The 16,258-nt window shown below is 46.3% G+C and overlaps 1 protein-coding gene across 1 annotated transcript in view; it reads left to right on the forward strand.

Moving 5' to 3' along the window:
• The window catches only part of ITGB3 (integrin subunit beta 3), a 53,823-nt gene continuing 37,565 nt past the window's right edge, over positions 1 to 16,258 (forward strand). Inside the window, exons 1-2 of the mRNA XM_059669882.1 lie at positions 1 to 220; positions 14,273 to 14,358. Of these exons, the coding sequence (XP_059525865.1) occupies positions 154 to 220; positions 14,273 to 14,358 (153 nt within the window). The 5' untranslated portion in view covers positions 1 to 153. The remainder of the gene's footprint in view (positions 221 to 14,272; positions 14,359 to 16,258) is intronic.

Genomic DNA, 16,258 nt, shown 5'->3' on the forward strand with positions numbered 1-16,258 from the left:
CGGGGAGGAAGCCCAAGTCCCCGGCCCGCCCCGTGGCGTCCCACCCACGGCGTCCCCTCCCCTCCGGCTGCGGGAAAAGCGGCGGCGGGCTCTGCTGCTCGCTGTGGGGCGGGCGGGCGCAGCCGAGGCGGAGCGTGGCGGCGGGCGGACGAGATGCGAGCGCAGCCGCTCTGGGCCGCGGTGCTGGTGCTGGGGGCGCTGGCGGGCGTCGGTGTCGGAGGTGAGTGAGGCTCCCGGTGGCCGGAACGCCGCTCCCAGGTGATCCGCATCGGGCATCCCGCCGCAGCCAAGTTTGCGGAGTTGGAGCGGGGAAAGCCGGCCGGCGGGTCCCGCGCGGCTGCTCACGGAGCGAGCGGGGCCAGGCTGGGACCATCGGAGCCTGGAGCCGGGGGACCTTCCCGGTCTCGGGGTGTCAGGGGGATGGGCTACCTAGGGGATGGTCCTCCGGGACCCAGTCTTTAGCCGGGTTGGGCGCCTGCTCTGGGCGTGCGCGATGCGCTGAGCCCCGCATTCAGCCGGGGCTGCGCTCATCGCAGGTGGCCTGGCCCGCGGGACTGGGACTGGCCGGGCAGCGGGGGGAGCTGCGGCTTCCCGGGGCTGATCCCGCGCGTTGGCCGAGGCCGGAGGTTATAGCTTCTCGGATGAGAGGGTGAGCGCGCGGGTTTGCCAGTTACTCGACATTCCTCTTTTTCCTTGTGTTGCACTTCTCCCAGGTTTTACTTTTAATTTAATTTATTATTACTTTTTTAAACTTGGTGGCTCCTTGCGGGAGCGATTCGGAGGGACGAGGGCTCTGCCTCCTACAGTGTCCCGGGGCGGCAGCGATGCCGCTGCTTCCGGGACAGACCTCGCATCCTAAGTGTCTCCAGTGTTTGCAAGCGCCGCGCCAAGGGTCCCTGAAGCTGGCCTGGATCCCTGGCTTTGTCTCTCCTGCGGCTGCACACACCACCAGCGGCCGAGGCAGTTGGCATGGGGCGTCCTTGGTGCTGGGGAGGGGCAGAGCGCAGCGCAGCCTGGGGGCGCTGCCCGTGGTTCTTCCAGAGCCTCGGAGACCTTCCCGGAGAAAACTCTGCTCACAGTCCTCTGGGTTCCCGTGCAGAGGAGTTACAAGTGTTCATTTATGTACAGTGGGGCCTTGACTTACGAGTTTAATTCGTTCCGAGACGGAGCTCGTTAAGGAGCTTGTTAACTCAAATTACTCTATCAACTCAACGCAAAAAATCGGCCGAGATAGCTGGTATCTCAAAAAACTCGTTAGTCGGGACAATCGTAAGTCAAGGCCCCACTGTACTTTCAATGAAGGGAGTGGTACTTCTTGTAACAATTTAGATCCTGCAGAAAGTACTGTGTGTGTTCTTTTAATACTCACATGAAGATATTTTTTTTTCCATTGATTTTAGAGAGAGTGGGAGGGAGAGGGAAAGACAGAGAAAAAATATCGATGTGAAAGGAACACATCGATTTAACCTCCTGCATGCGCCCTGACCAGGGCCTGGACCATTGACCGGAATCAACCCGGGACCCTTTGGTCTGCAGGCCCACTCTCTATGCGCTGAGCCAAACCGTCTTTTTTTTTTTTTTTTAAAGTAAGATTTATTGATAAGTTCATTTCAAAAGATAGCTATTCAAAAATACTTTGTTGAAAAAAATATTTTGATGACTACCTTCAAGAAGTGTGTGTATAGCCCTAGCCGGTTTGGCTCAATGAATGGAGCGTCAACCTGCAGACAGAAGGGTCCCAGGTTCAATTCCAGTCAAGGGCACATGCCCTGGTTGCCGGTTTGGTCCCCCAGTAGGGGGCCTGCAGGAGGCAGCCAATCAATGATTCTCATCATTGATGTTTCTATCTCTCTCTGCCTCTTCCTTCCTCACTGATTATATATATTTTAAAAAAAGAAGTGTGTGTATAAGAGATTATACAGGATAAGGCAACAATATCTTTTAAAAAAATTACATATGATTGACACACACAAAGCTGTACCTATATAACATATAAGACTAGATACGTTTGGAGAAAAGTATACACCCATGACACGGTCACCACATTCTGTGAATGACAATCTTCATGGAAGAGTTACACATAAGATGTAGGGGGCTAAGCTGTTATTGCTGAAGCTTCCCATGTGATGGAAGCACAAACAGGTCAACTGATGTCTTCAGTCTGCAATGAGCAGCCTGATGACCATGGCACCGAACTGTGAGTCTCCAGGATTCTGCCCTGGGAGCCGTTAGAGCCGTGGCTCAGATGCGGCCTGCTGTTGATGGTGGCAGTGGGGACATACAGAAGGGCAACTCAGCTGTCTTTTATGGAGAACCTGCTTCTGTGAGCTTAAACCATTTTTTTCATTTTGCTTTCTTTTCCCCCCCCACATCCACAGCTTTCTGAATTTCTGGATGATCCTGAGTCTAATCATTATATATTTTTACAGTTTAGAAGTAGGGTAACGTAAGATAGAGCCTGGTGTGGTTCATGGCTCAATATTAGTGAAGATGAAGAGTGTATATGTTCTTTTGGTGTTTTTCTCTCCACCCCTCAACCTTAGCATATCTTTTGTGGATCTGGTTGACACATTGTAATGGTTCACATTGAATTCCACTGCATCGACATACCTAGATTTGCATTCAATGTCTTGTAGGAGACCTGTTTGCAGATTTGTTGTAATTTGGGTGAGTTCAGCAGCGGTGACTGCTTTTGCTGATCTAGTCCCAGGCTCACTCCGAGGCAGGGTAGAATAGTGTTTAAAAGCATGGGCTCTAGAGCCAGATCTTCAAGTAATCAGCCCCCAGTAAAAGCAGATGTTTTTTATGTTAAACCCCTATGCTCTTAAACACTACCTGTGGCTGGGTTGCAGGTATCATCAGATCCTGGGGAAGCAGGTGGTAGGGTGAGAATAGGAGAGTTATGTTGGGACACACAGTGTTGAAGGGACACGGAAAGAGCTGGGTGTGGGTGGCAAAGAGACGCTCCCAGAATAGTAGGGTCTGGTGTGGAGAGAAGAGAGGTTGTTTGAGGATAGAATTGAATTTTGGAATTTATGTTCAAAGGTGATCTTTTCAGCATCACCCAAGAAGTATTGGGTTTTGTGGCTTCCCCACACGTAGGTCGTTATTCTAATTTGGGACCTAATGGATAGGTGTTGTTTGCTACCAGCATCTAAACGTATTCGTTCTGAGCTGAGGTGCTGATTTCTCCTTCTGAGCTTGTATCTTGGAAACTCTACAACTGAGCCCTCTGCAGCAGTTCTGAGGGCCCGAAGAGACATGGGAGGAAAGCTTGTTGGCTGGGGAAAGGGACAGCTATGCTTAAAGCCAGTCAGATGAGGGTTTAATTCTTGATTTCAACTCTTACTGGCTGTGAGACCTTGGGCAAGTTGCTTAATCTCTTGAGTCCTCAGTTTCCTCATCTGTAAAGTGGAGAAAACAGTATTTCTATGATTGTGCCAATTAAATGAGAAAAGGCACACAATAAGTATTCAATAAATGGCAGCTACTTTTGTGTTTATTCTTGCTATGCGTGCTATCTACTATGTACTGGAGGCAAGAGTTGTCATGAGTGTGTGCAATCCAAGCTCCCAGAATGAGTCCCACACCTGTGTAACAAGGGATCCCTTTCGATTTCAACCCATTCGCTGCTGGTGGCTGGGCATATCTCAGCCATTCTGTCCCAACAAGAACCCGTAGAAGAGGCTAAGGAAGAGAGAGGCTTATGCATTTGCTTTGTCCGTGAGAAAACCTTAAATTCTGTCTCCGGGTAGAGAGGAAAGGAAAAGTTGTCCATGAGATTTCAGGTTCCATGAGGAGAAGGACATGTCTCTTTGGTCAACATTTTTTGTCCAATGCCTGGCACGTGGGCAGCAACATAAACACTTATGGAATGTTAGGAAAAGGCATCTAGAGGTGACGTGCCTCACTCTCAGAAACTCAATATTTGAGTATCTGCATTCATTCACAGAAGACCTTCAAGCGCTCCATCTGGGCATTAGTCGAATACAGCCGAGACCATGAATTCTTTGCGCATTTGGACCTTTGCACTATTGCACCATTTAGACCTCTGATCTGAAGGTGCTGGAAAGTCAGGGGACCCTCTAAGAAGCGTCTGTCCCCCCCCACCCCCACCTTCTTGGAGGAGACACACAGGAGGGCGCCACTCTCTTTTATCCTTCTCGAAATGGTGAGTGTGAGTGACAGAGGTCTCCTGGGGACAACCTGAGAGAGGGCCAGGAGGCAACAGTGAGGAGGGGGAGTCTGGATATGACTCTGGAATTTCCTAATAGCAATTCCTCCTCCGCAACTCCCCACCCGACTCGGGATCTCTGGTTATCATCCTCCCCAGCCCTAAGAATCCTCCTGCCCTTGTTGGCAGGAATAGTGAGGAAGCATGCCCACAGGAACCACAACTCATGAATCAGCAGACAGATAATTAACTGCGGGAATGACTGAGCAGCTTTAGGGAGAAACCACTGGACCTGACCCAGCCCCCTCTGCTGCCCACAGAGCTGGCCTGCTGCTCTATCCCATCACCCCCTTCTCCCTTCTGAATCCTGACCCTTCCTGAGCGGGAAGCTCACTGTGCCTGGTGGAGCTCAGGTCACAAATGGAAATGCAGGTGGGAGCAGGGGATCACACTGTCTATTCTCCCCGTGTAAACCGCCGGTATTTATTTACATGTGAAACTCTCCATGCACACAGCATCTCCAGGAACACTCATTTTTTAAAAGTTACGTTTATTGAGGTATGATTTACATACACTAAAATTTATTCTTTTTAGGGCATATAGTTCTATGAATTTTGACAAATGCACATTTAGGTAACCATCAGCGTAATCGAGATATAGAATATTTCCATCACTGTCCGCCAGCGATTTTCAACCCTTTTCATCTCATGGCACACATAAACTAATTATTAAAATTCTGCACCACACCAAAAAAATGTTATATTTTTTGCCAACCTGAGGGGGGAAAAAAAAAAGATACAATATTGACTCATTCACACTGGACAGCTATTGTTATGCTGGTTGTTGTCATTTTTTCATTTGACAATCTAAGGGAAAAGAAGTCAGTGCTCCTGACTAAGTAGTCAGGTATGGCATGTTTTAGAAATTCTTGCGGCTCACCAGTGCACCTGCCACAACACACTGGTTGAAAATCACTGCCCTAAACAGTTCCCTTGAGCTCCTTTGTCATCAGTTCTCTTTCCCCATCTTTAGTTCCTGGCAACTACTGATCTGTTTCCTGTCCTTATAGTCCTGCTATTTGCAGCATGTCATATAAATGAAATCATACAGTATGTAGCCTTCCAAGTCTGGCTTCCTTCACTTAGTATGATACATTTGAGATTCCTTGGTTGGTGTTGCACGTATCAGAATGCTAAGAGGTTATCTGAGGCTACTTCATTTTCCTCAGGTGTTGAGATGGTTACCCTGAAAGCAGGAGAGGATATCCATCAAACCTGGATCCAATTTCCAATTTCTTAATTTTCTAATTGAATGTGTCTGGGCTATGTAGGTTAAGCCATTAGCTTCTCCAAGTGCTGAGTAGTAATATCTTCAGGATATTGGAGAGAGTTCTGTAGCAACCAGCACTTTTATTATTCTTGGTCCTAAAAGCATTGGATAGTTTATGGCCAAATATGGTATGTCACATCCTAAGATCCAGAAACTATTAATTAAGTCTGGGGATATTCTACCTTAAAAAAATTTTTTAGTAGCATCGTTGAAAAAAAAATTCCACTGTAAATCTTCCTTTCTGCTTTCTGTCCTGTTCCCACAAAAAGACTACTTTCCCTCACTCTCCGCGTTTCTTAGTTCAGTTAGTAAAGATATTTGAACATTCAAGGAGAGAGTGAGAGAAATGTCCTCATTATAAGAAAGTCAAACATTGGAGAGTAAAAATGGATGGTTCCCCTCTAATTCTATTCCATAATGTCCACCATTGATAAGATGGGGTGTTCAATTCAGATCTTTCCCTCTTGCACATATAATTCTCATGTGTATGTGTATTCCTTTACCTAAACGTGTGTTACATTTTTTAAAAACTTACAAAAGCCACTTCCTTTCATAGAGAAAAAAAAAAAACACTTCAATGTGAAAGGAACTGTGGGTCTGGAATTGAGAAACGTGTATTTGATTTGTGGCTCTGCAGGCTTTTTCATCATTTTGTTGTGTGACTTTGAACAAGTCATCTTACCTCTGGGCCTCAGTCTCTTTGTGTCTCAGGGGCTGAAAAGTTGGCAAAGGAGATGAAGGGGGAGACTTTGGTTTGCTCCTGCCCCTCCCCACCATTAGCTGGAGAGGTTTTCCCTTTAATTGATTAATAATGTGGAATTCCATGTAAGAATTTTTGGAGGGAAAAAAGGAAGGTCTGCAGCTAAAAACATGCTTGAAAAACTTCATCCTAGACGAGAGCTCCAGATGTTTAGCAAAAGGCACATTTAGTAGCCACTTTAAAAGTCCATGGGGTCAACCCTAAATCTCTTTGCTAGTGGAAGTCTGGAGTATACATAGTTATTTATCATTATTGTTATGTCTCAAGTAGGATCATCCATAATAGGATCATTGTCACTTAATAATATACACTAGGCATCTTTTTATGTCAGTTTATGGCTTGCCGTTATTTATCCCAAGAGCTATAATTCTAGCCAGAAGGCATACCGTTATATGGATATACCTGAATTTTCTTAACCAATTCCCTGTTGGCAGACACTGGGGTCATTCCCAATTATCTGCCACTACAAGTAAAACTGCAGGCGATATCCTTGTGCATTATTATGCCTCTTTGTTCCTGTTTCTATAGGCTGATTTTTTAAAAACTAAAGCTGTTGGGTCAAAGGACATGAGTATTTTAAATTTTAATAGGTTTTGCCAAATTGTCCTCCCAATTTGCCTTCCTATCAAGACAGATTGGCAGCGAGGACTGGTGACAGCACCGTTGTCTGCTGTCCATAGCCACAAGACATGAACTGGAGGAGGAAAAGTAGCAGAACTGGACAGCTGATTGCCAAGGTCACCAACAGGGCACTGCTGGGCTGGGCCTCAAACAGAGCTTGGTACAGGCTTGCCTCTTCTCTGCCCTGAGTGAATCAGATGGGAGGTAGGGCCTGTACTGATAACATTTTCCAGAATCTGAGATACAACATTTGAGTCAAATATCAGTTAGACCACTGAGCATATGGAGAAAAGATAACCCTCACGCAGATTTGTGCAACCACTATGGAAAACAGTGTGGAGGTTCCTAAAAAAATTAAAAATGGAACTACCTGATGACCCAGTGATTCCACTTCTGGGTATATATCCAAATAAACCCAAGCCACAAATTTGAAAGAATATATGCACCCCTACGTTCATTGCAGCATTATTACAATAGCCAAGCTATGGAAGCAAGCCAAGTGTCTACCAATAGACCAGTGAATAAGGAAGATGTGGTACATATATACACTGGAATATTACTTGACCATAAAAAGAACGAAATCTTACCATTTGCAACAGCCTGGATGGGCCTAGAGGGTATCATGCTAAGTGAAATAAGTGAGTCAGAGAAAGACAAATACCACGATTTCACTTATATGTGGAATCCAAAGAACAATATAAATGAATAAACAAAACAGAAACAGACTCATAGATACAGAGAACAGACTGATGGTTGCCAGAGAGGAGGAGGGTTGAGGGACTGGGTGAAAAAGGTGCAAAATAGTTAAGGGGATGAAACATACAGCATAGGGAATATAGTGAATAATTGTAATAACTTTATATGGTGTCAGGTGAGTACTGGAAATACCAGGGGGTACACTTTGTAAAGTATATGATTGTCTAACCACTACGCTATCCACCTGAAACTAATACACAATAATATTGAATGTAAACTGTAATTGGAAAAAAAGAAAGAAAAACTATAATAGTTAAGCCAGTAGGAAGAAATGGACACATGTGCATTGTTTGAGGGGTCTTGGGCCCTGGGAGGCTAGACCTCCTAGACTCCTAGTCAGCCTGTTGATGCTTTCTGATTGGAAAATAAACTTACAGAGCTGGCAGCACCTTGAAGATCAACAAATTGAACACCCTTTATTTTACTGAGAGGCAAAAAGGGAGGCCCTGAGGGTGAAGTGACAATTAGTTTAGTGTCATTGGTGTGGTCTATCCCTGGGGACTCCTGTCTCCTGGCTAGTGCTTTCTCCCCTATATCCTATTACAGACAAAGGACTTGTCTTTTGTCTGACCCTGAGATGGAGGGGAGTGGGATGGGCAGGAAGTGATTATCATAAAGGTAAGGAGGAGAGAAACCAGCACTTACTGAGCATCAATCATGGATGGCTCCTTCACAGATGTCATCTCATTTAAACCTAACAACTCGTGGCATAAGTATTCTGCCCATATTTGGGAGCATGGGGGAAAGGAAGCAGTTGCTTAGGGTCTCCAGTGCATTGCTGATATGGTGGGTTAGGCTTGTTAAAGCCCAGGGAACAATGATAAGCTCTTGAATAGGGATGTGACCAAGAATCAAAGAGTCCCTGGACCTAGAGAGAGCATGAAGGCGTGTGCCTGAGGGTACACAGCTTTCCATGGTAAAAGCGGCTTTAGATCTGTCCTGCTTGCCAGTCTGCATGCTTTCCGCACTGTTCCCACTGTCACATGATAATAGCGTTCATTGTTTTACTACCCCTGCCCTTACGGTGTTTCCCAGAGACTGGGTGTTAATTTAGATCACAACCGTCCAGAAGACAGGGTTCTATCTGGGGATGGGCTTCATGGAGTGTTCACACAGTTAAGGATGATAACCAGGCGTGATCTGGCTTCACTGACAAGGGCAGGGTCTGCTGGCTAAAGGGTCAGTGAAAGTGTATAACCAGTGGATCAAAACATTTGAACTTTGTCCACGGGGCTATACTTGCCCAGAGCAAAATCCTTCCCATCTTTCCTTCATGCCCCACAAGCCATTCATCAGCAAATCCCCAGAATATGCCTGGGGTCTGACCACACTATCGACACCACGACCATTCCAATCCAAACCCTGCCATCTGTTGCCTGGATTATTGTAATAGCTTCCGAATTGGTCTCTTTCTGGTCTTGCTCCCTCTCAGCAGCCAGGATGATTATTTTCTGCTCACCTCTGCTCAGATTCCTCCAGTGGCTTCCCACCACATGCAGCGTGAAAGCTGCACTCCCTACCACACCTATAGTTTCCTGACTGCTTCTCCAACCACCTCTCTGTCTCTTTCCTCCTCCCTCTCTCTTTCTACTATTTCTTTTTTTTTAAATGTATTTTTATTGATTTCAGAGAGGAAGGGAGAGGGAGAGAGATATAGAAACATCAATGATGAGAGAGAATCATTGATTGGCTGCCTCTTGCACACCCCATACTGGGGATGGAGCCTGCAACCTGGGCATGTGCCCTGACCAGGAATGGAACCCTGACCTCCTGGTTCATAGGTTGTTGCTCAACCACTGAGCCACGCTGGCTGGGCCCTACTATTTCTTTAAGAAGCTGAAGTCCATCTATCTCTTGTCATAGTTTTTTTCTGTAATGCTCTTCCCCTAGATTGTCCCATGACTTCCTTCTGTGTATCATCTTGAGATGTTAACTCAGAGAGGCCTTTCCCGATCACATTTTCTAAAGGAGGCTCCGTCCTCTCAATGTCACTATTCCTCTATCCTGCCTTATTTTCTAAAGCATTTACCACTGTTTGAAATTGTACTTGTTGTTGTGTATGTCTTTTGTTTTCATCTTTCTCACTAAAATTTACAAGAGTTGGAGGTGTGTTTAGTTCATCAATGTATCTTCAATGCCTAGGAGAGTGCTGGGCACAGTTAGATGCTCAATAAAAATTTGTTGAGTACATAAATGAATGAATGAGTGCTAACACCATGACATATATGAGAAGAAAAGTGTAAAACTAACCTCTTTTCCATTGTCCATAGGTGGGTTAACCATAGCAAAGTTCTCATTCCAGGCTGGCTTTCTCAATTATGCAGAGTATTTCAGGGCAATGTTCCTCAAAAGCATGTCATATTAGCTATGGGAATGCAAATCCATTTGGTATTAGGTTCTCAGAGCTGCCAAAACTGGGTGGCTTAAGACAACAGAAACATATTCTCTCTGGAATCTAGAAATCTGAAATCAAGGTGTCAGCAGGACCCTGACTGGAGACTCCGGAGTGAATCCTTCCTTGCATCTTCCTGTCTCTGGTGGCGGCTGGCAGTCTTTGCGTCCTTTGCCTTCCAGTTGCAACACTACAATCTCTGCCTCTGTCATCACCTGGCATTCTCTTTTTCGGTCTCTCTCTTTTATAAGGACATCAGTCTTATTATATTAGGGCCTTTCCTAATGATTTCACGTTGATCACATCTCCAAGGACCTTATTTCTAAAAAAAGTCACACTCATAGGTACTTCCACATATCTTTTCGGGGGACACAGTTCAACCCATAACATTGTTAATATCGGTGGAGGCAAATTATACAAATGCCTTCTAATGTTGAAGACCATATTTAATTGGCTCTGATATATTTTAAAAAGACATTTTAAAATCTCTAAAATCAGAATGCATCCTACATGGTAGTTTGGATTTCCTACTGCTTTGAGTGTGGCTTCCTGGAGCTTTCTGCTCAGAGCACAGAGGTCTGTGTTACCTGGAACTCCACCTGCCTGCCTCCTTCCCCTTCCTTGTGTTACTGAGCTGCTGCTACATTTAATGAAAGAACAAAAATAAAATAACCTTTTTTAGCAACTTGCTCTAGAGAAGCCACTTGTGCACTCATAGTGCAGTTAGCATGAGATGTTTTGTTTTTGGATGACTCACCCAGCCAGGTGACTGCGCTGGAAGATCAGGCACTGCCTGAGTCACCCTGTGTCCCCATGGACCTAATTAGCGATGAGCCAAAAGTCAGTGGCAGGGCTGGGGACCCAGGCCAGAACTCTCTGGCAGACAGTAAGGGAGATAGCCCTCGTGTTTACAGTACGAATCATCCTCCCTTCCCACCAACACGTCTCCCTCTGATAGCCCTCTCCTGAAATCCCCTGGCCCCACGAGGGTGGCCTGTTTCTGCGTTCTGACATCCTGTCTCATTGGACAGCATGTCCTCAAAATAGCTCTCATTGACGCATTATGACTTCCATTGGTTCCAACTCCCTTCCTTGTTTTTCTTTTTTCTCCATTTTCCCCACCCTTTGTCTCTTCTGGTTCTGTGAATGGGGCTGAGGTGCCAAACCATAGCTTTCCACTACTTTCCAGGCAAACTTCTTGGCTGCCCTTGTCTATTGTTTCTAACTGGCCTGCTCTGCTTGGCCATCCCTCCTAGCTTGGATTTTTGAACACCCAACATTCCTCACTCCATTTAGAAGCCAGATCTGAGGACTGATCATTGTCTTCTAGCCTGAGGCTTTCTGGCTCCATGCCCTCACTACCCCGGTGTTCAGGGTGTCCTGTAGAACTGTCTTTAGGAGGGGAAAAAGAAAGTAAAACCTTCACCGGCCTGAAACAGCTCAGCTGCAGGATAAAACAACAACAACAAAAACAATAGTGCCCAGCTGGTGTGGCTCAGTGGTTGAGCATCGACCTATGAACCAGGAAGTCATGGTTCAATTCCCAGTCAGGGTGGTGTGTAGAGGCAGCCGATCGATAGGTCTCTCTCATCATTGGTGTTTCTATCTCTCTCTTCCTTCCTCTCTGAAATCAATAAAAAAATATTTTTAAAAACAATAGCAACTGTGGAAGCATTGTCGTTGAGTGCTTTCTCTGCGCCAGGTGTTGTGCTCAGAGTTTGACAGAGATTGGTTCACTGAACCTTTTAATCACCTTGTGAGGACCAGGGCCAGTCCCCCTTGTTTCCTTGCTCTGGCTACACTGTTGGAGAGGAAAGGGGTGGTAGGAGTTGTTTGTTTTCGGCAATGACAGAGTTCTGGTGAAGGACTTCTCCCAGTCACTTCTCCAGCAGGGCTGAGTCTGGGCCCCGGAGGCTGAACAGGAACATAGGCCTTATGAATGACTGGAAACAGAGACCCAAACTCCTTCCACATGTTCAGGAGGGAGGGGTGGCTTCAGGGCAGCAGCTCATTGACTCAGCATGGCCCAGGCACAGAGACTTACGATGAGTCTATCACTTTCAGCCACTGCATTCCAGGAACTTGCCCTTGATGGCAGGCCTTGGTGGGGGATATTGGGGCGGTTGTTATTGGTTCTCACGAAATCAACCTGTGATTCATTAAAAAGAGATGTAAGGGGAAGTGGGTAGCCATCACTCCCCAGGCACAATTTCCTAAAGAACAAATCCCAGCAGCACTTCATCCTCCGAGGACAGGGACTGCCCATTCACAAGGAAGGGTCTTGCTGTTATTTATTTCACATCTGAGGAGGCTTTCTATTGTGGCTGCAAGTCGAGGACTCATGGGGAAATGCTAAGTTGAGAATGAATGGGTAAATGTATACACTGGGAAAATTTTTTCAACAATAAGTTGACAGTGTACTCCATGGTCACGTCCTTCTCACTCTTCACGTGGCCTCCCTGGTGAAAATCGATGGCATTTATGTCCAGAATTACCCTTCTGGATGCCAATCCCATTGCAAACTTCACAAGGGGAAGCAGATTCCTAAAATAGTTCAGGCTATGCTCCTCTCAGAACTCTTCCAATAAGAGGGGCTGTGTTCACGTCTGGCTGGAGAAAGAGAAATTGTGATTCAAAATTGGTTAAGGTTCTGCAAGGCAATAAACCCTAACCTTTGGGGATTCCCTTTCCTACCAGACAGAAATCATGTGTGTTGCTGCTGGGTAAGAATCATATATCTCGTTCTCATGGAGAATCATTTCATTGTTATTGATTTTCTGTAAGTGCACCTCTACTCTTGAAGAGTTGCATTCTAATTGATCAAAGTCAAATAAAGGTACACACCACTAGAAAGTCATAATCCCTAAGCATGTGGGTCTACTAGTCAACACCCTGAATTATATTGGAAGGGCACCGAGTATTCCCTTCATCTATTTCCAAATTTTTGATAATTTTTCCTAACACTTCTCTCTCTCTCTCTCTCTCTCTCTCTCTCTCTCTCTCTCTCTCTCTCTCTTCTCAGCACATTTTCTTGGTATGTTTTTGTCCAGAAGTTGGACTAAGACATTCAGCTCAATGAGAAGTTTTGGAGACAATGGGAAAACATCCCAGCTGTCAAAATGGTTTCTCTCCAATAGATTTGCTAGTCTCACCAGCTTGGGGCAAAGAGGCCACTTTAGCAAACTGGATAAAGGAACTGTCAGGATAACTGGGTCATGGGGAAGAATGGGTTTTTCTCATTTGCTCCTTATATTGGAGAAAGGCATTCCTGGGGCACTGAAGGGTTCACCCGGCCGAGCTAGGGAAAGCAAGGAGGATGGCGGCTTTCTGTCCAAGTAAAAGCCTAAGGTTTTCTTCCAGGCTGGGTTTCTCAGGGCTATTTGGGCCCTCTGCTTGTCCCTGTTCCTCCCCCCACCTGCTTTTCCTCTGTCCTTTGACAGTATGAAAATTGTTGACAGTTGAGTACTTCTCCCTTACCTCCGTGAATTCTTGTACACATCCTGTGAGATAGATATGATCATTTCATAGAGGTTATTGAGTTGCCCAAAGTCATGACACAGGTAGTTAGAAGAGCATTCCGAATTCAAGTATAGGCTTTCCAACTCCAAAATTCCATGTTCTTCCAGCTTATATCGTTAGCCTTTTCTAACATTTCTGCAATTCTCCCTGGAGCAGTCTATGCTTGGATCCAAAGATATATGTATTGGGAAGTTTGATAAGATTCCAGAAATTTTTTTTTTCTGGTAGGCCAATGGGAGCCTTTCATGGCCATCCCAGCCCTCCAATATTTAGGTTGCATGTTAATGTTAGTGCATCAGGGCTTTGGAGCCCCTGTGTAATGACTATGAATATGTCATCAGAATAATTGAAGAAAGGACACATTGCCGTTGCTCTGAGCCTCAGATTTTTATTTGCACAGTATAGGTGTCAAACCAGTTGCTAATTCAAGCCTTTCCATCACTTATGAGCTGACACTTGGGTCCATGGCTCAGCCTTGCTCCATCACCTGCCATCACTGTGGTCTCATCAATGGCGGTCAGTGATGAGTTTCTCCCGACCTTCCTCGTCCTTCTTCTTATCAAACAGCATGTGTTTGGTAAATGTCTGTGGTCCGGTTAGGGTGAGATGGTGTGCATCTGAGAGCTGTAAACCTGGGCATTTGGGAAAGTTGGGAAGATGGGGCAGGCCCATTACTTTATCAAGTCAGATCAGGGCTAATGCCTTCGTCTCTCTGTTGCAGGACCAAACATCTGTACCACACGAGGCGTGAGCTCCTGCCAGCAATGTCTGGCTGTGAGTCCCATGTGTGCCTGGTGCTCAGATCAGGTAAGGAGCAGACACTTAACCTTACTTATTTCCCCAGACTTAGCTGCTTTTTGCAGGAACAGACCCATGGGAGATCTAATGCAGATGCTAGGTCAGGCCTTCCCATTGATGGATGCTGAAGGGAGCTGTTATGGGGTGCTGCCGGGAAGGCAATCCAGGGTTCACCACATGGCCCGGGGCCCTGGACAATTTGGTTGGTCCTCCTGGACTTGCTGTAGCCATTGCCACCCTTCACCACACTTGGCTTACTTCTTGTTGGGGTGGAATACTCCACAGAAGGAGAGCCTCAGACCTCAAAGGGAGAGGCAGGAGAGGGTTATAGGTTCACTGGGGATGCTGGTTTACAGACATCTCAGAATTTCAAAAGGCAAATGAAAAAGGACCTTACCTTGTGTGGGGGGAATGTTTGTCAGAAGGTATTTTCTCTTTACTTTTCCTCTCTGATGATGGAGCGCCAGGACTTTACCTTTTACTTTTCTCTCTCTCTTCCTTTTCTCCTTCTTTTCCTCTCCTAGGTGTCAATGAGGGAAGGACCAATTTGATGAGGATGGGTGGGTGACAGGAAAGGGTTAGCTGTGTCTAGGCAGAGGGTTTGTTGTGTCTGGGGCCCTAGGGAATGAGTGTGTCTGGGGAAATGGCTGTGTTTGTGGCTGGGACAGGAATTTGGAGCTGGCAAGACCTATTTGGGTGGTGGTGGTGGGGGGGGGGGAGTGTGGCTGGAGAGTTTCCAGTGATTACAGAGTTGGAGGCTGAGTCATTGGCCTGGCCCCCAGCAGGTGGTTACCTGAACTCCCCGCATGGCTGTATGTATCTCAGTCATCTGAGGCGCCCTCTGTCACGATAGCATGTTCTTGCCCTCGGCAGTTTTGGGACTGCTCTAACCCAGGCTCTCATTCTCTCTGTCTGCTTCTCTTCCCAATCTACTGAGTTTCCTAAAAAGGCAACTTCCTGACAGCCTGGTGGTGGCGGCGGGGTGGGTGTGTGGGAGTGGGAGGCTGTGTTTATGCCTCTACAAGGGGACTGATTGCCAAAGGCAGAGGCCAGCTCAACACACTGCTTTGGCCTGTGTGCAGTTCAGCACGGGAACTGCTTCCAGAGGCAGCTGCCCAACATCTGGGCCACATTGACTTCATTTAGCAAATGAAACATTCCCTGGGGCTGCGAGTGGGGGTGCTGAGGGGGATGGGTGAGCTGTTCCTCTCCACCCCAAAGGTTCTCCACCCCTCTGGGCTGAGCTGGCTGCTCCAGTGTGATGTGGTCTCCTCCCTTCTCATTTGCCATATCCTCCTTCCCTTAGTCACCATCCTGATAGTATTAAGTTTCTTTTACAAGGAAGTTGGAATTCTGTAGCTGAATCCTGGAAGATGGGAGAGCTAGATGAGGAGGGTGCCTTATTGGATGGGTGGCCTGAAGCTGGCTGGGGCAGTGGGGTAGCCACAGGAGCAGCTCAGTATCTTCCTCCCTCCTTTTTCTCCCAAAGCAAGAGAAAAATGGAGACAACTATGGCCCAGAGGAGTCTGGGGGGAAAAGAAAACATATTCTTTTTTAAAAAATAAAATATATTTTTATTGATTTCAGAGAGGGAGAGGAAGAGAGATAGAAACATTAATGATGAGAGAGAATCATTGATTGGCTGCCTCCTGTACACCCCACACTGGGGATCGAGCCCGCAACCCGGGCATGTGCCCTGACAGGAAGTCGAACCCTGACCTCCTGGTTCATAGGTTGACACACAACCACTGAGCCATGCTGGCTGGGCAAGAAAACATATTCTTAGAGTGTCTGTCACCTTTCTTGATCTGCATAGGGACAAGCTGTGTAACTGAGATATGCTGAGGCTTGACCCAATGAAGCCCCTAGAATTCATAACCAGATTTCAGAGATGCAAATGAAGATTATT

This window comes from Myotis daubentonii, chromosome 16 (assembly GCF_963259705.1).
Source record: "Myotis daubentonii chromosome 16, mMyoDau2.1, whole genome shotgun sequence".
Lineage (NCBI taxonomy): Eukaryota > Metazoa > Chordata > Mammalia > Chiroptera > Vespertilionidae > Myotis > Myotis daubentonii.